The sequence below is a fragment of the Sprattus sprattus genome (genome assembly GCF_963457725.1).
Source record: "Sprattus sprattus genome assembly, chromosome: 16".
In the NCBI taxonomy this organism is placed as follows: Eukaryota; Metazoa; Chordata; class Actinopteri; order Clupeiformes; family Clupeidae; genus Sprattus; species Sprattus sprattus.
The window spans coordinates 23303034-23328152 of NC_137914.1; the positions used below are offsets into that span (position 1 = coordinate 23303034).

The 25119-nt window shown below is 41.6% G+C and overlaps 1 protein-coding gene across 1 annotated transcript in view; it reads left to right on the forward strand.

Moving 5' to 3' along the window:
- The window catches only part of lgr6 (leucine-rich repeat containing G protein-coupled receptor 6), a gene marked incomplete at its 5' end in the record, with an annotated part of 70325 nt that overhangs the window by 20495 nt on the left and 24711 nt on the right, over positions 1-25119 (forward strand). Inside the window, one exon of the mRNA XM_080854304.1 lies at positions 10309-10380. Within this exon, the coding sequence (XP_080710430.1) occupies positions 10309-10380 (72 nt within the window). The remainder of the gene's footprint in view (positions 1-10308; positions 10381-25119) is intronic.

A 25119-nucleotide genomic window follows, 5' to 3' on the forward strand; every position in this document is an offset into this window, starting at 1 on the left:
GGTATTATGAACAGATCGGATGCAAACAAACTAGACTTCGTGTGCACGACGCCTTAGTTTGCATGTATAAATCTGGTTATCACATCTCCTGGAATTGCTGCCATTCAGTGCCGCCGCTCCCATAACACGCACTACGCGCTTTGCTTAGGGCACCACGTCCTGAGGGGGCACCAAAAAATAGGCAACTGAAAAATCATCTTAGTTATACAAATTATTATGCCGATATTATTTTAGTGTAGAAGTATAAGGCACCTTTTAGGCATGTATATCACAAAACAGGCAGAACAAGAGATATATCTAATTACTCCAAAAAAACAAAATAGAAAACAAATACACACTCAACTTCCCAAGCTCACCGTGGTTATGCCCTTTCCTATCTCAGTGGCTAGGTCAACTGTTCGAAAATGACCTCAAAAAGACAACAGGAGTCAGGGGCAGAAAAAAAGAAACAGTAAAGGCCTCAATATACTTCTGCATCCCTCTCTGTCCTCAAAATGGGCGGGTGTTGGATTCAGAAAAATTTGAATGTACTAGTTGGCCCTACATACTACTCCGATGGCTATCCGTGCTGAAACCTATTCAGCGCCGGACCACTGGGTGGGGTAATGACTGTTTGTCGAGGCCGTAGCTACCCCATTACCTCTTTGTTGGAAGTCATTGATTGTTTTTTCTCCCTCCTCCCATATGTCACTGACATGACATGTGGGTTCCCTCCAGACCAGTCGGGCAGGTGTCCTTACATGGGCCTTGGAGACATGTAGCTCAATCATAAGTAGCATGTCTAATGCTATATATTCACTTGAGAAGGCAAATGTATCTCCATCGTGGTGGTAATGTTTTGGTGAAAAACATAGTAGCGATTTATAACAAAACGATATGCTTATCTTACATACAATTGAGAAACTATTATAAAACGATCCAATAAAATGAATACGTTCTTATTTTCTTTGGTATTTTTGTCACATTCAGATTTGCAATGATTGCTGGGTAACCTTTATATCACTACAACGCTATGACAACGTATTGTTGGCCACGAGACGGTTGCCTTTGTCAAAAAGTGGTAACGTGAATGTGTCACTATGAAACAAAGCATGCACACTTCGAACAAAATTACCCCCCAAACTCTGAGAAAAGGGCCAGAAAAATAAACCCACGGTAATCATCATACCAATCAACATGCAGTTTTATAGTTATATCAGCCACACAGCAATAGCATGCATACCTCAACATACAGTTGTGGGACTGCCTTTTCAACCATATGTTGAAAAACACAAACAGGAGCACACTTACTTATGATCCTCTCTCTGGACACCTTTAATGCCCAATTTTCAAGAAGACGATCTTAGAGAAATCGTTGTGTGTGTGATAGTCGTTTATTGTATAAATACCTCCTCCCGGCAATCCTCACATACAGCGAACGATAGCAACTAGACAATGGTTGATGGTGGAGCTGGACTAGTTTGAGTTATAAGCAGAGGACGTGCTTGTAGCAATTTTTTGGGGGCGACAACTACAACAACAACAGAACAGGAGACAGAAGCGCAGGTGGTATGTACGTTTACTCGATTTTCCACTAAATCAAGCGTTAGCGTATTCACAATAACACTCAAAAGTGTGCTGCTAATGCTTAGACCAAAAACCCATTGAAACACTTAGCTAGCTAGCCTCGCTGCTAACAAGGACAACGTTATCGTGCTGATATGCTCTCACACGCCACCCTCATTGAGGCAAACACATACATGAAATACAGTTCCTATTTAACGGATGCAAAGTAATGCTGCCAGCATTACTCCGTAGCAAATTACATTAGATGTCAGTTCAAGCTGGTTGGAGAAGGCACTTTCAACACCGAGCCACCAGCCAAGAGACCAACAGTGGTCGGGAGCAATGTACTTTTCGAGGGTTTATATAAAATACGGTAGCCGTAATGCCGCAAGCGGTGAGGCTTTGCAGTTTACCAAAGTCGTTCTAAAACATTTTGACAGAAAACAGGAAATGTGAGGTCCTGACATGTGTGATTCTGGAAATTATGTAGTTTGGAAATGATGCCGTAAGCTGGCCAATCACAGCCAAGGGGGTATCCGACTCTTTAAGAAAAGTTCCTCTCCGACCAGCTCTCCAAGGGCTCTCCGAGGGCTCGGATGGGCGTTAACACCTGGGTGAAGGTGTTGCCAAGGCGTGCCAAGGCGTGCCAAAGTGTCCCTCTACGACCGAATCGGAGAGAATCGTAGAAGTAAAAAACGACCTTAAGAAACTGCGAGATGATGCCGGTGCATCACTTTCAGGTACGTCCATGTTTAATCATTGTTAAATACGGGAAATGTGCTGCTAATTAAATGGTTAGCCTATACATACACCTCGAACTAGCTGACGTTATTGATAATGTTAGCACACTCAAATATGTTATAATTTAGGTGCAAGTAGGGCTGCCAAACGTCCCGAATTGTCCGTGTCATCCCGAATTATGGGTGATTTTTTGTTTTGTCCCGTTAGGGACAGCTCCAGTCCCGTATTCCAATCACAGCCTTTTTTTGTGTCTGTGAAAAAAGAAAAATATGACAGTTTAGTGTAATCTGTGACCTGGAGACAAGTGCCTCTCAACTTCAGTTGACTCCACTAGTATTTGTTATGCCAACAAAAATAATAATTATAGTAATTAGTCACGCCAACACGAACATGTGAAACTTGTAGCGAGAGATAATCATGCCTCAGCTGAAGGACAGACTGCCCCACATCAAATAGAGAATCTTAAATCACGATTTAATTGGAAGCTTGCACATTGACTACTGGTTGTTTTCATATTTCATATCAGCATTCTTTACACATGATGAACTGGTGTTAATATGTGTGAATATGAATTAATGAATATGAACTCGTTCATACGAAGTGTCACAGGCACCCATTATAATTGTAGAAGTTAAATTCAAGGAGACTATAACATTAGCTACTAACTTAGGTTCTGTATTGACGAGAGGTAAATAGCGCCCCCCCCCCCCCCCCCCCCCCCCCCCCCCCCCCCCTTGACCCATCTAAAACAATGTTAAAACTGTGGCCAGGCAGTGAACTGCAACCAGTCTGACTTACATAGGACGTTGAGACAGAACAATGAACAATACATCCTAGCAAGTCCAGTAGTGGTTTGCCAAAATTACACTGAAATGAATAGATTTATGGTATGGCTAATGAAACCTTTCGATTTCCATTATTGTTGGTCAGCTGTTGGCGCGCGCCGGCACCTGGAAGAAAGTGTCCTTCATTTGGGTTTTTTTCTCGTGGGGGGGGGGGGGGATCATAAAGGAGTTTTGCTTAGGGCACCAAAATAGCTAGCAGCGGCACTGCTGCCATTATTATTAATGACAGTACTTTCAAAACACTTCATCACAATTATATACCGTATAGAAATATATCAGAAGAAAGACAATATTTTCATGGTTTCCTGTTTTAATGACTGACCCGGAGCAAGTGATGAAGAGAAGTCAAGTCAAGAAAAAGCCCTTGAGTGAGAGAGATAAATAGAGGGAGAGAGTGATTAAGAGAGTGGGGGATAGAGAGAAGGCCTTAGGGATGTTTTACTTTTCGGGTGAATCTCTCCATTTGATTGAAGGACTGTGAGGCCGTGGCGGCAGTTGTAATCTGGGAAACCCTTGAAATGGATCCTGCACTTTGAAGGGGGAGGCAGCACCTGAGGACAATCTGTTTGTCTTGTGGCTTTCTGGCGGTGGCGCGGGATTCATATGCCCGTGTAATGTTTACCCAAACATGTCAGCTTTTAAAGGTCTGGAAAGTGACGGAGGTGGGGGCAGGGAGGAGGGGGGCTCATCACTTGGTCTCAGCCTGCGTAAACTGCGCCTGTAGTAGGTAAACACAGCTCCTTCTCTGTTGGTTTTCAGGCAGAGTGAGTGTGGTGTTTGGATCTTTAGTTCGTTTTCGACTTTAGATGATGCATTGTGTAAATTTTAGTGTTCAGTCTCAGTGACTCAGTCAGGAGTATATACATGCTGCGGTGACATACATTCAGCAAATGTGTTCTCTCCCAGCAATGTCTGTTTTCCATAAGGAAGAATCAATATACTTTTAATCCAAACTGTGATTTACACCTTGTTGTCATGACAGCTCTGTAAAACCATATTCCCTTTCACATAAATACAACAGCAAACAAAGACAGTTTTCTGTCTGTTTACTTCAGTTATATATTGAATTGCTTGTGTGTCTCTGCTTTGTTCCCTCAATCTCATAGTTCTCCCTCATGGGTGGTCTCCTCTCAAGTGATTAAAGAACACCCTCCTTATATCCTCTGACCTACCATATACTGTATGTGTGTGTGTGTGTGTGCTTGCGCGCACGCGCGTGTGTGTTTTCGTCTGTGTGTCAGTGAAAGAGACAAAGATTGAAAGAGCAGAGAGACAGATAAAGAAGTGGGCTAAGGTTCAAGTGAACATGAGCAGGAATTTAAGACGCATCACTTTTTAACACTATTTTTCACCTGACTGGCATGTGCAGGGTCTACCCTTGGCCACAGACTGCAGGCTGCATTAAGAATTACACGCATACATCAACCCCATGCAGCAATGCTGAGAAGAAAAGAACAGAAATAATGTTTGAGGTGCCGAGCGACCTCTGCATTTGAAAACACAAAGCTCTCTATTCCGAGCACACTCTCACTCCACCAGCTAAGGAACTTCAAAGCGGTTCTGAAGTTTGCTATATTCTTTTGACCCTGGTAAGACTCATGCATACTGGGAAGAAAGAAAAAAAAGTTCTTTATAGAACTTGGCCCAAAAGTTGCACACGTCGTCCCCCACCCCTCTCCCAAACGCAAGGCGTTCTTATAGCCTATGCAGTATTCTGAGGCTTTTGTAAGAGTTTGTGTGTGTGTGTGTGTGTGTGTGTGTGTGTGTGTGTGTGTGTGTGTGTGTAGAGGGAATGAATGAAGGGAGGACTCAGGCCCCGGGTCCCCCGAAAAAACCTCCTGGAGCTTTTGATGAAGAAGAAGCAGCGGCAGATTAAAGCATACCTCTGCCAGGGCTCATCGGAAGAACGAGGCCCTCTAGACCCACTTCAAAGATAGGTTATTCAGCAGTCTCCTCGCGGCTCCTTGCCCCAACATGATCGCCAGAGCAGTCTAGTCATGTCTGCGCCCTGAATTCCTCAACCCAGAGCCTTTACATGTCTCCGATCCCTCTTGATGCTTCCCTCCCTCTTAAATTATTTTACTTTAGATCAGCAGCAAATCAGGCAAGATGTGAGCAGCTTTAAGTGTTTGGTCAGGAGTGCCTCAATACCTTATGCTCCATTTATTTGTGCACCACTAAGTTGAAGCAGGATTTGTCAACTTTCACAAAGGGTAGTCTGCAGTAAAACTGAATGCTTTTAAGGTTGCACATCAATTAATATGTTTGGTGTAAATTATTTCTTATTAACAGTAAAATCCTCACTTGCAGGTCCATTGTAATTTGTCCTCAACTGATATACTTTACACGTTTTCCAAAGAGAAGTTAGTATCCTCTTTTATTATATGGCAATGACAGTACAAGCATTATGATTGGCTAATGGGTAGTCATGCCTGCCGCGTATTGACGTCCTTGTCGGTCAGTATTCTTATTGCCCTCCAGTGACGTCATCTTAAAAATGAGCGATACCATGTACCAAGTACTAAACATTACATCCTTAAAAATTAGCGATATATCAGCAGCCATGAGCATGTAATTATAAGTAGTGATTGAATCAGGACTCCTATTATGAAATTATCTGAGAACAGGAAACCAGTTGAATGTCGTAGTACCATGACAGTTGATGACAGTTGAAGAATAAAGACTCAAGAATTCGCGAACATTTTGATATCGGGTAATACTTTATAGGACTTAGTACAGGTCAGTACTTTGTAGTAGTTTGAAAACCTTGTGTTTAACTGTAAATTAAAGCCATTTAAGCTGAGCCCTGTCCGTTTTCTATTGATCATTGTAACTTGAAGTTAGCAAGTCATTGTTTGCTAGGCAACACCTGAAACACACTGTGTCGTGAGAAGACGTGAGAGCTGAACAAAACGACATGTTTTCTATTTACAATTACCATTTATTCTCCAAATGAAAAGAGCTAAAAATGCCATATAATAAACAACTTACTAACCTCGACCGTTCGGTCATGCAGACTTCGGCTTTGCCGTATCAACCTCGCTATCGCTTGATAGATACGTTACAGCCTCAGTCTGATATGTCCCTGCATGACCTCACTCTCGGTTAGTAAGTAGTTAATATCTGGTGTCTATGAAATTTCACACCTACATTTCACCCCCAAATTGTTGTTTTTTTATATCCATTATTAATAAGTTATGGAATGCACATCTTGGGACTGGACAATGGCTTTTTTCCACTAAGTTAGAAGGGGAGTTTGTTTGGCAATTTCCAGATGTTGCTGGCCTGACTCAAAACAACAACAACAACAACAACAAACAGCAGAGGGACATATGTCAGGGGCGACTCATTTCTCATCCCTCTCATTCTCATTTCTCTCTCTCTTTCTCTCTCTCTCTTTCTCTCTCTCAGTCTTCCCCCTAAAAATAGGCTTTTACCTCCTTGCCCACTCATGCGGCTGAAAAAGAATAGCTGGCTGATGAGTCCTGACATTGGAGAAGTGGGAGAACAAACAGCTGCTCCAGATTGGGGCCATATTCACCGCATGTGCTGACATCCACGAGCAGCCCCTCTACCCCACACTTCAAGGCTTGGCCAGGCCTATCTCCTCAGCCCAATCAGCACAAGGCCATTGCGAGACAATGTGAAGACAATGGCAATCGCGATGGCTGATCTTGATTTACACAATACGATGTCATCCCATTCATTTTATTCTTCATCATGAGGATTTGCCAGTAGAGAAGGAACCCAGTGGTAATCTTATCAATGTGAACTGGCAAGCTTTCCCCCATGATGTTAACTTTTACTTTGAGATGTCGTTGACATCTGGTGTAAAGTAAGATGGTGCTCATAGCGTATGCCAGCTGCAGTCGTGGAAAACAACACAATGGCCACTGCATCACTTGTCCCTCCATATGAAGTGAAAAGCCGTTGTGCATTACAAGAAAATCCCATTATTGTTGCTGGAACAATACGATGTACGACGAAAGGTCTCCATCTTAGAGAAATATGAAGCTCAAAGCCCCTGGTTTATAGAGGGCGTACAAATATGGGACGTGAAGCCTTTATTTAAGCACTGTGCTTTCACAGAAATATTATGTGTCACGATAACAGCTAGAGTAATCCAAACGTGGCTTTCATTAATTGTATATGTATAATCCAGTAAAAGGCAATGTGCATTTGAGCAATCCCTTTCCATCTCTCTTTCTTTCTTTCTATTTCAATCTCTCTCACTATGCCTCCCACAGAGACCTCAGCACAGAGAGAAACGTGTTTAATCCATTGATATAATGAAGGGTTTCAACTGATCACATTTAATACATCCAGTCTCTGGTTGTGGTGCATGTATGTGTCAGTATTAAAAGTCACTAATTTGGACCAGAGACAAACAATTCAGATGTTTGTTTGTCCAAGTAATAGTTCCTTCAAGATATCCTGGTACTTTGGTCCCTGGTTCACATTATAAATCATGACTAATGACACTAAAGTTGTCTGCTGAAAACTCTGTTTACACAGAAATTACATTAATATTTGAGTGTTCCTCATTCAAAGTTAGTGAAGCGAGGCTGACTGTAACCACACACTAACTCCCTGCAGAACACTGCTAATTGATAAATATAACCGCTATGACAGCATTTCAAATTATTTACACTAATTATTCCTGGATGGCAGCAGAGCACAGTGTGTTTTATGTAAATGTTTGACCCCCCCCCCCCCCCCCCCCCCCCCACCCTCAGTAGGCCCATGTACGATTTGTTCCGTATGAGGTGAGACTTATTCTCCGCAGCCTCTAGCGTTGTGGTGCCTGCGCTTCACCACCGTGTCGTGAAACGCAGATCACGGTGAGGTCAGCCTTAGTCAGCCCTGTTTCTCCTCAGCCTGACGCGACTCTCCCGGGGCCCTTGGCCGAGAACATTAGCATTTCACCTCGCCTTGACAGCCTGACAAAACAAATAAATAGCCAGGTATCAAAATCTAACTGAGGAATATGTTCAGACTTTTCAGTTTACCTTTGCGAGCCCGGTGGTCTCGTTTCGTACGGCGCTGCCCTTTCCCTCCAGTTCACGGCTATTAGGACGGGGAGACGGGTCTTGGAATAAAGTGCCTCTGGTTTTGATTCGGTCAGCAATGTCCCAAAATGAGTTTAACATGTAACTGAGGGTAAACGTAGGCTTTGCTCTCTCGTGTAGTTGAGAACCAGTTTGCCTTCCAATAGCCTTTGCTGTGCAGCTGGTGTAAAGTCCCTGGCCTCTGGCTGACTGTCTTGTTGATCAGTATGTGACCATACTGTTATGCATTCAGGTTTTGTTATAAATGCTATGCGAAAGATGAGAAACAGAGACAGATGGGGAGATGGATTTTTTGCAGGGCTTTTTTCATGAATTGCAAGTTTTGCCTCAGAACACCTTGCAGAAAGTGAACATATATTCTGTAAAGATCAGTAACATTCCACCGGCAGGTGGTTAGCTTGTTAGGGCAGTGTTTGGCCAGCAATGACAGATCTGTCACGTTCTTAATTTCCCTTGGAATTTCACTTCAAATACGCCTCCAAAAATATGTAAGGTTGATATTTGGTGCTGGCGTGAATATTTATGCTTTGACACATATCCCTTTTTTCTAACATGAGAATTTCATTATGAATTTCTTGCGGTATATCTGGGTTCGTGACTTTCCGACAAATAGCTGTTGACATTATGTGATCTGTCAGCAGACTGGTCTGAAGGACGTCAGCAGTGGGACCTTTCACATTGGAGCAGAATACCAGAAGATAAAAGCACTCCCACTGAGGTTATACTACCCATACCAGGACCAGAGATGACCAATCCTCTCTCTCTCTCGCTCTCTCTCTCTCTCTCTCTCTCTCACAGACAGTCAAGACATAATGAGGCAGGGGAGTGAAAGTGTGAATGAAAAATTTGTCTTGACCCACTTCCGGGACACCGAAGAAACACAAATCTAAATTAATTTTAGTGGTCATGAGGGGGTGGGTAGATTAGAGAGAAAGGTAGGAAAACATCTGGAATAGGGGCCAATCAAAAAGGAAAAGAAAAAAAGAGCAGACCAAGAGGAAATTACAGCTGCCGAACAATGATTCAGTGCGGAAAGTTTTCTCTTTTTTCCCCCTTATCCTCCCCTCGTTCCCTCCCTCTCCGAAGAATGGTAAAATCCACAGGTGTGGAGTGTCTTTGATATCAGAAACCATATGTTTCATCTAAAGGGGTCTTGGCCGGACCTCGAGGAAGTGGCCATAGCCAGGCCGTCTCATCAGCAGGCGCAGAGATTGAGCAGGTCACACTGCAGGTGCTGCCACGGACGGGGCGGGCCCTTAATCAAAACGCTGAAACGCTATTGGCACAGGCGATAACAGGCTGCAATCCGATATGTCAGGCCCCTCGCCCTTCATCAGTGCTACAGCAGCAGCGTCAGCAGCATCGGCAGCAACATTTTCCTACCATTCCGTCTCCAACTGGCTCTGGTCTGCATTAATTAATCGGGAAGGAAAACAATAAAGGCGGCAGTAATTAAAAGACGACGCCAGGTTTCAGGATTTCGTAATTACGCCGCCTGAAATAAAAAAAAGAAAGGAAGAGAAAACAGACTGCGCCATTCATACAATCATGATTTCTGTTTGAAATGTGAGGATCTGTGCACAAATTGCATATAATTGCTCTGTAAATATAATCAATATTTTCCACTTCCCCAATCTCTCTAGCTCCGGCTCTCCTCTTGATTGCTGAGCCCGTGGAAATTTATGTCCATAGTGTTCTGATATGTTACAGACATATATCATGTCTGACAGGTGCTCTACACAGCACAGCTTATACCAGTGCTACTGCAACCTCTTCAGAACTATCCTTCCTGACGTAGCAAAAACTTGTAAAAATATTTACTATTAATGAAATATTTTCAGTTGACCAAAAGAATATCAAAATTCTACGGTCATAAGAGACTCAAGAGAGAGTATAATTTCAAACCATCTCTTTCTTACATCTCGTGACCGTCTCACTTTAAATCTTTTGTAATCATACTCTCTGCACAGTGAAGGAAAGAGTTGCAACGATGTTAACAATGTCAGTGATGTATCTGATGCATCAGTGTGTGGGTATGTAAATATCTGGGATTAGTTGGTTGCACATGTGTCTGGTCTAAGCTTTCTTTGTCTTACCTCTTTCCACAGAGATCTCAGCATGAACAACATCAGTGAAATCCAGCCCAATTCATTCCACAACCTCCACTTTCTGTCAGAGCTGTAAGTAGATTCTCATATATCTCACTGTGTGCAAGCCTATGAATACTGTGTTTCAAATCAGTTTTCCAGGGTCTATGATTCAACTGCAGTAAAATGGGAATCTTTATGATCAGTCAATATAGATAAGGTACTATATGTGGCGAGCAAACAGGCCCTCGCTATAAATGTAAAGAGCGTAGTCTTGATTTTAGCTTAGGGGGCATAGTGCAGAAAGCTTACTTTCAAAAAAGTGAGGGAAAGCTTACTTTAAAAACAGTGTCTCTCTGTGTGTGTCTCTGTGTGTGTGTGTGTGTGTGTGTGTGTGTGTGTGTGTGTGTGTGTGTGTGTGTGTGTGTGTGCGTGCGTGTCTAGAGCAGGGATGGGCAATATATCTCTCCCCCAGTACCAGATCATCGTGTCCATTCTCTAAAACCCCAACTTACACCTAAGCTTCCAGGATTTCTAGAACTCTCTTTCCAGAAGGAAGAGGAAAAAAGGAGCAGTGGGTGCCTTTCCCCTCCCCTCCCCTCCCCTCCTCCCGTTAAAGCCAGTAAATGGTGTTTGGCCCCATTGTGGTTTGGGGCTGTGGGTGTCTGTGACTGCACAGGCCTGGACTGCGGCCTGAGGACAGAGCCTGTGGCAGCATCTTCACTCCCCAAACGGCAGGGCCTGGTGCCCTGGTACAGCCCTCTGATGCCAAGCCCAATGCCACAACACATGGTGGAAAAGCGAGTGGCTGCCAGCTCATCAGTCGTGGTGTTTGCACACTGCAAAAAATAAGCTTTCAAAAACAAGAAAAAAAAGTAATAAAATGGTGCAAATATTGCTTAAAATAAGCTAAATGATCTGCCAACAGAACAGGAAGATTTGACTTACTAAGAGTTTCAAAAAACAAGTTAAAAAAGCTAGCCTCAAAGAACCCAAATATATCTTAAAACTAGTGTGGCCAGACTTAAAACAAGTACGTTTGTCAAAATAAGTAAGAATTATTTTCTCAAAATGTAGGAAATTGTGCTGAAATTTGGCAAATGTTAGCACCATACTCTTTAAATAAGGCTATATGAGGCAATTTATCTTGAAATCAGTACAACTACACCTAAAACAAGTATATATGCCTACATTTTTTAAAAATAAGAATTTTTTCCTCGAAATGTAGAAAAATCTGCTTGTATTCAGCAAATGACAGCAACATCATCTTGAATTGAGGCTATATGCTAGGAAATGTATCTTTAAATAAGTTCAGCTTCTCTAAAAACAAGTGCATTTGCCTAAAAACGAATTCTTCTCTCGAAACGTAGAAAAATGTGCCTATATTCAGCAAATAATAGCACCATCATCTTGGAATAAGGCTGTATGTTAGACAATTTATCTTGAAATCAGTAAAGCTATACTAAAAACAAGCACATTTGCCTAGATACCATAAGAATTATTTTCTCAATATCTAGGACAAATTCAGCGATTTTGTTATTTCATTTATTAGCTTCAGTTTTGGTCTTTTTTGCATTTAATCAGATCGGACAGTAGTGCGAGACAGGATGCTAGCTGGAGGGAGGGATTGAGAAATGACGCAAGGTGGACACGAACCTGAACTCTTACCTGTATCCACATCAGACCCATTCATGGTGCAGGGTTGCTACTGTGTGTGCCACAGCTCCTTTCCCTAAAACAGTCATCTGTTGAGGATATTGGCATTTTATTTTGAGAGTTTTGAAGTCAATGCAAATGTGCAATTGATCATTGAAATAATATAGATTTTGCAGATAGCACAAAGAATGCTTCAAATCATTTTTAATTAGTAATTTCAACCTAGACACAGTTGCTATGGTAAAACCAGCTGCGAATGCTATCTGCACAATCTCTACTATCTCAATGATCAATTGCACATATGCATTGACTTCAAAATTCTCCAAAACAAATACAAATACCAATATCCTCAAGAGATGACTGCTTTAAGGTTGGAGCTGTGGCGCAAGCGGCAGCAACCCTGCACCATGAATGGGTATGATGGGGAGACAGGTAAGAGTTCAGGTTCGAGACCGACTTGCAGTCGTTACTCAATCTCTCCCTCCAGCTCGCTTCCTGTCTCTCTACTGTCCTATCCGATTAAAGTCAAAAAGCCCAAAAATTAAGCTAGATAAAAATAATTATTTAAAAAAATATTTGGCCTAGATATTGAAAAAATATTTCTTACGGTATCTAGGCAAATGTACTTGTTTTAAGTGTAGCTTTACTGATTTCAAGATAAATTGCCTAGCATGCAGACTCATTTCAAAAGGATGTTGCTAGCATTTGCTGAATATAAGCACCTTCCCCTCTATATTGAGATAATAATTCTTAAATATGTTTGGCATCTAGGCCAATGTTCTTGTTTTTAGTGTAGCTTGACTGATTTCAAGATGAATTTCCTAGCATGCACACTCATTTCAAAAGGATGTTGCTAGCATTTGCTGAATATAAGCACCTTCCCCTCTATATTGAGATAATAATTCTGAAATATTTTTGGCATCTAGGCCAATGTTCTTGTTTTTAGTGTAGCTTGACTGATTTCAAGATGAATTGCCTAGCATGCACACTCATTTCAAAAGGATGTTGCTAGCATTTGCTGAATATAAGCACCTTCCCCTCTATATTGAGATAATAATTCTGAAATGTTTTTGGCATCTAGGCCAATGTTCTTGTTTTTAGTGTAGCTTGACTGATTTCAAGATGAATTGCCTAGCATGCACACTCATTTCAAAAGGATGTTGCTAGCATTTGCTGAATATAAGCACCTTCCCCTCTATATTGAGATAATAATTCTTAAATATTTTTGGCATCTAGGCCAATGTTCTTGTTTTTAGTGTAGCTTGACTGATTTCAAGATGAATTTCCTAGCATGCACACTCATTTCAAAAGGATGTTGCTAGCATTTGCTGAATATAAGCACCTTCCCCTCTATATTGAGATAATAATTCTGAAATATTTTTGGCATCTAGGCCAATGTTCTTGTTTTTAGTGTAGATTGACTGATTTCAAGATGAATTGCCTAGCATGCACACTCATTTCAAAATGATGTTGCTAGCATTTGCTGAATATAAGCACCTTCCCCTCTATATTGAGATAATAATTCTTAAATATTTTTGGCATCTAGGCCAATGTTCTTGTTTTTAGTGTAGCTTGACTGATTTCAAGATGAATTTCCTAGCATGCACACTCATTTCAAAATTATGTTGCTAGCATTTGCTGAATATAAGCAACTTTGCCTACATATTGAGATAATAATTCTTAAATATTTTTGGCATCTAGGCTAATGTTCTTGTTTTTAGTGTAGCTTGACTGATTTCAAGATGAATTTCCTAGCAAGCACACTCATTTCAAAAGGATGTTGCTAGCATTTGCTGAATATAAGCAACTTTGCCTACATATTGAGATAATACTTCTTAAATATTTTTTGGCATATAGGCCAATGTTCTTGATTTTAGTGTAGTTTGACTGAGAAGGATAAAATGCTTGAAATAAGATACTCTGACTTTGACAAAGCAGTTTTGTACTTGTAAGTGGGGATCAAACTGCCTTATAATAATGGCATTTCTAGTTTCAAGCATTAACATGCTCAGAACCAGTAATAAAATCTCAGTAAAAAGTAATAAACCCTTATTAAGATAAGTAAGGACTGAAACGCTTGAAGCAAGTGAAAGGTTCTAACACAAAAACTGCCTGTAAGAAGTAATAACTTGTCAGACAAAAAACAAGCATACATTGCCTTGATTAAAGATATTTTATATTACTAAGATTTCACTTTTTGCAGTGCACAGAGTGGTGTCTGGAAGGGCTCAAGACTGAGGCATCACACTTTTCAGAGGCGACAGGCTTTTTTACATGCCCAAGGAGGTGGTGGTAGTGGCAGAGCCTCCATCTAGGGTGACTTGGTAAACAGGAAGAGTTTCTCTGAGTTCTCGGGTTGGGCCAATGTTTTTTCAACTTTTTTTCCCCGTGATTACGAGAAATTGTGAAAGGAACAGAGTAGGAAATAAAGCTCATCAGATACTTTGTGTTTGTCCTGACATTGATGAATTATCAAGCTCTTGGCTAGCTCCAAACAATCAAACAAATAAAAAGACTGTCAAGTTTAAGCACGCTCTCGTCTTCGAAGGAAAAGGAAAGTTTTGGAGTGAGTTTGGCAAGTGGACGTGGGCTGGTGGAATAGTTTCACCGTGCCAAATTAATGAGAAAAGCAACTTCGTTGTCAATGTCCATTCTGAAAATGAGAAGCACGATGGAGTTTCAAATCCAGAAACTTCCATTGCCGTGCTGAGCTGTCTGTCTGAGCTGTACGGAAAAAAAATGAGGAGGATCCCGTCGAATGACTGAGCAGCTTCTAGTCTAAACCAATCAGACAATTTCCTGTGGAAAACGTGTGTTTGCTCATCAGTGGACGGATGAGACATTAAACAGCGCGCAAGTGCCCAGAGATCAGGCCACACACAGCGAAATTTGGGGGCCGGGTAGGATTGTGCTTAGGGGACAGGAGGTGTTGGGGGGGAATGAGAGATGAGAGGAGAGGGCTCTTGAACGGGGTGATAAGTAGACCCTCATCAGAGGAGATCCACAACCCTATCAACACCCAGCGAATGATGCAGGGGGCTGGGGGGAGGGCATCATGCATCTACTGGTCGACGTCCCCCCCATCCACCCCCACTGAAGGGCAATTTGTTCAGGTGAACCCTGGCTTAGCTCACATGCTGCGTCCTGGGGATGGGAGAGTATTAGCGGAGGAATGGAAAGCACCTGGCCACTCGCTTATGAGGACTGACAGCAGAGCGGCGATGTAGCGCAGATGGGCCTCAAGACGAAAAAAAGAGAAAAAGAAAGGAGAGAAAAAAGAGAGAGAGAACGAAACAAAGAAGAAGAAAAAAAATCTACGACGAAGACAAATGCTTGGGATTGGAAATGCTTGGCCCTGTCAGAGTGGTGTCATGAACACGGCACACATGCCAGCAACGGAGGGGGGCTGAGGGGATAGGGGAGGAAATGTAATATTCTACAGATATCAATATTTATGGTTTCTCTGTCAAAGCAAAGGGCTGCTCCCTCTATCCGAAGTTGATATGACTGCAGCGTATCCCCTTTCTCCCTCTTTGGTAGAACAATGCCGTTGGGCGTTTTTACCCCAAGGGGTAGAATCCAGGAAAACAACTAACTTAACAACAGAGAAAATTGTTGTTTGTCAAAATTGCTTATAATCAAAAGGCGCATTGGGAGGATTTTTGAGTCGTGTGTTCTTCTTGTTCATTGACCTCCTCAATTTCGGTCCGTGTATCTGATCATTTTTTATGAAAGGCTATTTATACATATGTTGTTTATTTCAGCTCCTCACACAAAAAAAATATAATACCTGGAATGATCAGGACTATCCATATTTCCTAGAAAGGCAGCAACAATAAATTACCCAAATAATTGGGCTATTTTCTTGATTTTATCCGGATGTGGCTCAAGTCTGACTTGGCTATAGAGAGATACAAACACTGCAACATTAAGCATAGACACGTTTGCATAGTCACAGGGGAAGGGACTGACCTGGATTATAGCACCACACAAGGTGATACTGAGTCAGCAGGAATTTGAAATCAGACATTTCAGGCTGATTATGGTACTCTCTAAAATGGTACTATAACGGACACATTCAGTTCCGTGCTTATAATTACAGTTAAAATACATTAAAAGAGTATTAATTACATCGTAGTCAGCTTTCCTGCCTCGTAGCCGACTGATGCCTCATCTCAACATATGAAAATAATTGCATCTACATCCGACAATCACTGAAGCCTTTCATGCAATCTGTTCTTCAAGGTCATGTGTCTGCCAAGCATATCTTTATAAAAGATGCAAGACATTAAGGAAGAATGCAATTTGTTCTTCTTTTCTGCAGGCATAGGCCTTCTAAAGGAACAGTCCTTGGAAAGATGATAATGAACTAACCATTACCCAAAAAAGCTAAATACAAAAAGTTGGCGAGCTGAGTGGACAGGAACTGAAATGTAACATTTATATAACTTTTCTCTGGGAGCATTTATGAGTAAACTAAATTCTAAGATTTATTTGGGGGTTCCGTATAGAACCATCTCCCTGAAGAACACAGATGTGAGCTGTTCAGAGTGACTCAAAATCTCTCTGAAACTGCTAGAGCAGTAATGACTCAGTTTCAGTCACAATTAGGCAACCCTTTTCAATGAGGGAAAACCGAACCCCAATCACCCAATCACCCCAGTCCTTAGCCATTCCAAACCAGTGTGCTGCTCTTTGACATTAGGCAAACCATTGTGTACGAGAAGCTACCCATTGGCTTTGTTGTCTATTGTGGCAACGTAATGCTCACTGATAAAAGGGAATAAATAAATAAAGTGTGTGTGTGTGTGTGGGGGGGGGGGGGGGGGGGGTGGTGAGTGGGTCTGTGCGTGTGTGTGCACTCTCTTCAGTGACATGACCTGTAGTGACGCCATGGCTGCCTAAACTAATTCCTCTCACCGCACTCCGGAGATTTTAAGCAGGGAATTCCTCCCCTCCCCCCCCCCCCCTTCAGCCCAGTACCTGATGAAACCGACAGACCCCCGGCCCAGCAGGCCGTGATGAGCGCTCAACTTGTTGCCTTTAGATCTGCGCTGCGCTGTGTACACAGCTAAGCGCCTGCATATGATGTTTTCATTACGGATGCCTGCAGAACAAAAGAAAGAAAGAAAAAGTGCAATCACTTCTTTTTTTTTCTCTGCCCTTCCCTCGCTGTCCACATCTTTCAGTATGCGTTGATAGAAGAGATGAAAGAGAGAGAAAGGGAGATAGATAGAGAGAGAGAGAGAGAGAGAGAGAGAGTGGGCACAGAGCTGCGTTTACTGTCCACACTCAGGCTTTTAATGAGTATCATCCCAGGAGGCAGAATAGAGCGGTCACGTCTTTGGAAGGTTCCTGCCTCGAAGGAGAGCAGTTTTTATAGCGGTCCCTATAGTACACTTGCATGTCGTAACATTTTATGTGTAGTGTTTGTTCCTTTGTAACGTCTCCAAAAAGGATGTAACTGCCATAAAGCAGAGTTTATGGCATGTTGATCCTTTTTGAAGATGAAAAAGAGAAAAAAGGAGAGTCTCTCCATGCTGAAAGATAATATCAGAGAGGCTACGCTGCTCATGTAATCAAATGAAACCTTTTTCTTTTTCGTTTTTTTTTCCTCCAGCTGTGATGAATAGATTTATTTTTCATTCTGTGGTTCCACGAAATCATGAACCATGTTAAAATCTGAGCGCTAGGTATGCAAAATGTCCAGTCAATTTACAAACACAAACCGCAGGGCAGCGCACAAGCCCAAGTGTCTTGGTATAATGATAGGAATTCACATCTGGCCTCCGTATATTTGCACGTCTAATTTGTGTATTTGAACAAAAAAGTGTTTACTTTTTGACCACAGTAAAATCTGTTAAGCACTGTGAAGCAGTTAGAAATATATTAGTCATTTCCAGTGATGTGTCACATTTGGGAGCAAACTTGACTTGGACAGATTTGATGAGAACTGGCTCCATCTCCTCTGTTTGGATCCTCGCTTGTTTACATCTGATGATAGTACTTCTGCCTCAGAGATGTCATCCAATTAATAATTTGATTTAGAAGGTGAATTGTATTTATTAGTACCGCATCACGTTTGATGAACTCATGAAAGTTTGTATGTATGCTCACGTAGGAGTGTGTCTCTGTGTGTGTTTGTGTATGTCTGTGTGTGTGTGTGTATTTTCATTGGAGTTCGTGTATAAGTGGGCGAGCTCAGTTCCCACTCACTAAGCTGAGCAGAACCAACAAACAGCTTGTCACGTCATATGCTCCCCATACACAACCATATCCCGTACTCATAACAAATCGTTAGAATACACCCAAAATCTTCACAAGGGTTTTCGTCCTCTAAACTAACTCTTTCCCGCTAGTGCTAGCCTGCTGCAGGTGGATGAGAGACAGAGTGTACGCTACCTACCACAGAGTTCTGGAGGTGTTCCCTGCAGAGACAAGCTATAATAAACCATAAATTGGGTCATTGAGTATCTGTCGGGGCCATATGGAATCAGTTAGGCCGCCTGTGTTACCATTGCCATTAGCCACACAGAGCCGGCATGGTAATTTGTAACATGTCTTGTTCAATGCAGTGGCCCTCAGATCAGACCAGCCAAGGGAGCAGCACACTTCAACAGAGAGCACCACACACAGTGTTGTCTCCCCTGGACTGGAATGGACAAGATACTATGCCTGGTCATCAGAATAAGAGAGAGAGAGAGAGAGCGAGAGAGAGAGAGAGAGAGAAAGAGAAAGGGAGAAAGAGAGAGAAAAAGAGAGTTGAGAGTTGAGAAAATAATATGGAGGCAATTTTATATTGGCCATGCTGTTTTATTGTGATATTATGGTTACACAGAAAGCAAGGAAAGTAAAGATTATATTTCCAACTGAATAACTAATATTTTCTTACTGTTTGATGTGTTTGAACCTCACAGTTCACTTATTTTATCAAGGTTATATTGCTCAACAACAACATATGACTTACTGTATGACAGTAGGGAAAAGAAAAACATTCGCTGCTACTAAAACGAATCAGACCGTGTTGGATAGAATCAGCCCTGGGGCAGGCAGAAACTGCCAGTGATATTACTGGAAGTGAAATGACTTCAAAGGAGCGCACTGACCAAAATTATTTCACTTCAAATCTCTCTGACATCCAAAGTTGAACAGGTTTCCAAGAAAGTGGTTGTTTAAAGTGAGTTCAATGAAATTTACATCTCTAACAGTTTTCAGACAAAGCCTGCAGGCAAAAAGTTAATATCGTCCAGAAAAAAAAGTTAGTGCTTCCATGAATAATCAGTGCATTCATGAAACTCTTAATAAAATGCCGGTTGAAAGCCGAAGCGTTGAAATGGCCAAACAAAACTAAATAATGTATCAACATGATGATTATACAGTCCAACTATAGTGCAGGCTATGGTGTAGGCTACGGACCAGGCTATGGTGCAGGCTATGGTGCAGGCTATGGTGCAGGCTATTGTGCAGGTAATGGAGCAGGTTATGGAGCAGGTTATGGAGCAGGCTATGGAGCAGGCTATGGTGAAGGTTATGGCATTTTTAACAACATATGTCAAATTACATTTTCCCCTTTTCAGGAATTTGCTCTAAATTACCAGAATGTTTGTCGTCTCTTCGCATCTAGTTTGAAAAAAAGTCCCTGATGAATTAAAATCAAGATTGGGACCAAAATAAAGTTTTAATTTAGGCTATGATGGAGGTATCTGTCCATACCTTGAATTCAGTCCACCAAATAGACTCTTCCCTTTGGGTAAAATCTTTGGCAGATAGACGTATCACACAAAGACAAAAAGTCACTTCTTGTTGTTTAATAAGACCTTCTCCCACACCATCTATTTTATGCATTACAAAGTCAAAGAGTGAAGAGTTTTGGTTGCAATTGAGATATCTTTTTGAAGTGTAAGCAAAGTGTGTGTCATGGTGGATCCGTTTTTCATGAAATGCTGTTAGTCCTCCTTCCCTCCTTCCTTCCCTCCTTCCTTCCCTCCTTCCTTCCTTTCCTCATTCCTCTTTACTTCCTTCCTTCCAATGGACTAAAACATGTTTTTAAATGCCTTGATACAGAAGTCCTCCAAACCCCAGCAGATAACTGGGATCCAATTACAAAGCTGTTTACACTCTCTAGTCACCCAGCCCCCCTCCCACACACACACACACACAGACACACACTTCTCATCTTAAATATCTTAAAACTTACACAGCCTCATAATGTAATTGACTCCACCAAACTCTTAGAAGTACTTGGCCTCCTCACTGATCTCCAGTACCTGTAATTATGACTTCAATTACTGCTTTTGATCTGGCACCAATGTAATCCACCTTTAATACAGACAACAGGTACAGTACACACCCTCCCATGAATAACCTTTCATTAAAGCCCGGGTGAAGACAATTAGCATTAAGCAATATTTAAAGGGGCCCAGGCCAGAAGTCTAGTCAAACTGTCTGGCTATCAGCCACACTGTCTTCACATGTCATGAACAAGAGGATGGATGTCTTGTTTTATCACTGCCATGCTAGGTATCTTGATTATACACCAATTCAGAATCATGATCTTGAAAGCATACAGAGTATAATGTAACAAAATATAATTCTTAAATTTGTTTTGAAAAAAGATTTTTGTTTATTTGAATAACAAAATCAGCATCCAGTCATGTTTTTTTGAGATCCAGGGTTCCTTAGTTGTGATCACCTCCAGGGCTGTAGTGGAGGGTAAACGCACGTAAACGCAGTTTACGCACCTCTTGAATTTTGGAAAAAGCATTTACGCACCTATAATTAGTGTTTATCCACCTCTAAGAGGCGTTTACGCAGCTCAAAGTTTTCTGCGCCTTGTATTCTTCCGTTGGAATAATCCGAAATAAACTTGTGTCATTTTAAAACACCTAATACTAAGTTTCATATGGTTGAACGTATAAACGCTGTAGTCTGAATAATTTTCTACTACTGTATTATGGTCTGTGAACCTCCAATCAGTGCCTTGTGGCTGCAGCGGCGACACCAATCAGTATCCGGGAAGGATGTAAACACATACAAGTTGTCTATTAGTCTGCCTGCCTACCTGTTAGGAAAAGATTACCGGTAATTAGCCATGGATACCAGGCGATTTTTGAAGTGCTCCCACTCCCACAGATGCCCGCAAAAAGCCTGAAGAAGATTAATTCACGTTTTAAAACGTTGTTTTGGTTCGCACAACATCGCATTAAGACAGGGACAAACGCTATTAATAACGTGCTTTCAAATACGATGATGCAGGTAACAAGCCAGCCTTCCCGGTTCCATCTAAATCCTAATAAAACGTAAATTCTTTCAGCAATTGAAAATGCTGGAGTAATTATCCTCACGCATATTACTGCAGATAAGGCTAATTAATTGAGAAATTGTAGACAGATTATGTGCAAGCCAGTTAAGCTAGCTAAGTTAAATGTTTTAGCTTAGCTATAGAATCTTCCATTTTTGCGGTCAAGGTCAAATATATTTGTTTTTTACTTTCATGATGACACGTCCATGCTCTCGCATAGAAACGTGAGCAGGGAGCCAAGCTGCTGATTCACTGAATAGGCCTATATGCTTAATCAATGCGTTATTTGAAGTCATGAAAGGTGTAGAGTAGCCTGTAAACGAAATACACTGGAAACATGGATTATTTGAAAACAAGTCAGTTATCAATGTGAAAAAAAAACATGCTGTAAAGACTATTTTTGAAGACATAGGCAGTACATGAGTATTCCTTTAACTTATGTTGTCAGTGTTATTGACAGGCTCCTTAACTGGTGGTCTCAGCCCCACAACTCATTAAACATATTCTTTCAGGCAATGATGCAGAGAGCACAGGGAGAGGGGTTAGGGGAAACACCAGGAGGTCAAATAGAGAGAAGAGAAAGAGTGAGAGGGCTGGTGAGAGAACAAAATCATGGCAGTGGAGAACCAAAGAGTGGAGAAGAGGAAAGGGGAGACAATGAAAAAAGACCAACAGAGAAGGAAGAAACAGAGAAAGGGGAGACAGAGAAAGATGTAATAGAGGGAGGAGATGAAGAAATATGTAGGAAGAAAGGAGTCAGAGAAGAAACAGGGACAGGAGAGATGGATAGTGGATAATCTGAATTAGAATCTGAAGTAGAGGGAGATACAGAGAAAGAAGAATCTGGGACTGAAGACAGTTTGAGAGGAGAAAAAGAGAGCAGATGCCACCCACATATCTGGACAGAAAAGCAACATACTTTTCTTTACTGTTACTTGAAATGTAATAATCTTCAAACTACAAACACATTTATTCATTGTCATTGATTGTATATGACTTTAACTGATAACATAATGCAATATAGCCAGGACAGCATTACAGAGTGCCAGCGCTTTGTGTTGCGTTGCTCCGCATCGCGTTGCATCGTGTTGCATCGCGTCGAGGTTTGTACGATCACAAAATTCATAGTTTACCCACCTCTAATTTCACCACTACAGCACTGATCACCTCTAAATTGTGATTCAATTATGGAAATGTAAAAAAATCTATCTGTATATATCTATATATAATGATTGTACACACCTTGCCCTGAATGTCTAGGCAAAAAAAAACAACTGCATTTGCAAAATAACTGAAAGCCACACGACCATCTCAGTGTTAATCGAGCAAACGGAGACTGGCTGTGCGGAACATCGTCAGATGACATAAAGATTAAGAGGGCGCTTTCAACATTGAGAGAAGCTTCCTTTCCGTTTTGCACACTGCACAGTAGCAACATGTTATGCGCTGTTTGCAACAGATGTCTCCAAGGCCCATACCATCTGCTTTGATGGAGAAGGAACAGGCAAAGACAAACCAACCATCTCAACACCCCCCCCCCCCCCCCCCCCCCACACACACACACACACACATACCACCCCCACCCTTTTCACCAAGGCCATAAATTTCCCCCCAATCCCTCCAGAGGTTAATACCGGGCAAGCTAAGGCCAAGTGGGACACCTCAGCCGTCACAACAGTGTGACAGAAGTGTAATATTATTGCTGCGCAGCCTGTTTCAGCTGAGTCTGACCAGACCGCAGCTATTGCATGACACTTGGAGCAGATAGGAGCAGAGCAGCATGGAATCCACACCCTCCCCAGATAACCTCATTCCCTCCATCCCTCATCTGTTGGCATCCTTCCATTACCAAATAAATCATGGATCTGCAGCGACAAGCATAAGCACACTTCATGCCAACAGTGAGTCTCCCCTCGCTATCTCCACTGCAGCCTCAAATCATCGCGTGTTTTTCCATTTACCCACCACGTCAGGTCATCTAGTGTCTCTCCCATTTACCCACCACGTCAGGTCATCTAGTGTCTCTCCCATTTACCCACCTCGTCAGGTCATCTTGTTTCTTTTCCTTTTACCCACCCCACCACGTCAGATCCCATTTACCCACCACGTCAGGGATTTTCAAATTCTTTCTGTTACTTTTCTGCTCTCTTCTCTATAAAAAAAACTGAGAACATGTGGCCTTATCATTCTCATGAAAAGTACCTGAATTCTCTTGTTTTCCATGACTTCACTTTATCCATCACCTCATCATGGCTCTCATCAGGTCAGGCCTGTTCCCTATCCCCTCTCCACACCCTGCTGCCCGTATCGCTGAGACACACAAATGAAAAGCATCTGACAAGGGGGTCTTCACTCCTCAATGACGTGTGTCTGTACGTAGGCACACAGGAATGATGTTGTGCCAATCACCTCTTTTTCTCCGAGTTTCTTAGACTTAGGATGATACAGGTGTTGTATTGCTCCTTCAGATGGAAAATAGAGGTGTACTATGCTCTTACAAAAATATATTATACACTTATAGACTGAAAAAGATCATGCTACAAAATGACTGCACCTCAACCTAGTTGCCTTCCTGTGAGATTAGTCAATTTCATAATGTGTGATTGTGTGTTTGCAAAGTGGCACAAAGCCTCACATTACATTACATGCATTAGTAATAATTTCTGTGAGTCAGTAATCCATAATAAATAACATGGTCACTTGTAAGTGTTGATTAAGTAATGATTCATTATATTATTCATTGTTCATAATGACAATGTTAGCTTACATACAGAGTTAGCTTACATGCCACACAACATACTGTATTTCTTGAAAAAGTCAATAGTGTAAGTAGTTTACTCTAGCCTACACGCGCAGTATAGAGTTACAAGTAATTATTTGACAAGCCTTGTTCACCAAAGTCAAGAATTTCTCAAGTCTGTGTGAACAGGTAAAAACTCACCACATTGAGACGTTGTCAGAACCAAAACATTATGCAGTTTCATCAGATGTTATCTGCAAATAAACAAAAACAATCATATTCACTTAGAAATAGTAAATTAGCCAACGTGAGTGCACATTCTGATCATACCAGCTAGCAAGCTTGCTAGTTAGCCATAGGTAGATTATTAGACTGTCAGTTTTTAAGCAAAGTTTAACCTTGCTGTGGAGGGAGCTGTCATCCACTGTCATCATAAAATATATAATTTGAGAAGGCTTATACTAAGCTAGAATCACTCTCTAATCTCTGCACTTTGCCTTTTTTTGGCTGACTTCACAGGTCGGCCGTCTCCCATAGGATTCCAGGCAAAAAAAATGCATTGCTGTTTGGACAAAAAGTGCAATGTGTGAACACAACCTTGGTGCCTGGTCCCCTAAGGTTTTCATGCACTGTTTATTATTTCTCTTTCTTAAAAACTCTGCCTAGTGTCCGGACAGTTTATGATTAATATTTGGCCCAACCTCTGACGACATATTTACCCTGGGCTGAAAGACGTCCTTTGAAATTCCGTACACACACTCAGATAAGTCTAATATATAAATAAAGCCCTGTGAATGTCAATGCAATGTGGTCCTGGTTAGTCGAGATGCCTGGAAAAGACTCGCTTTACACCACATTTTAGGAGCAACAGATCACGGCATCAATACCATTTAGATAAATTAGGTGTTCACACTCTTCTCATAAATTAAATTTCAATTTGAACAAAATAAAGTTTTAGTGCTGAAAGCTATGATGTAATGGAACTAAAAGGGGTAACAATCGCGGTTTCAAATATTGTGTGTGAGTGTTGCAAAAATGTGATGCCTATCAAGGACTTCTTTCCCGCCAGCAACGCCCCCTCACCCCCCACCTCACAGTATTCTTCTCGGTTACAACTGCAATTATTTCTCCCCAA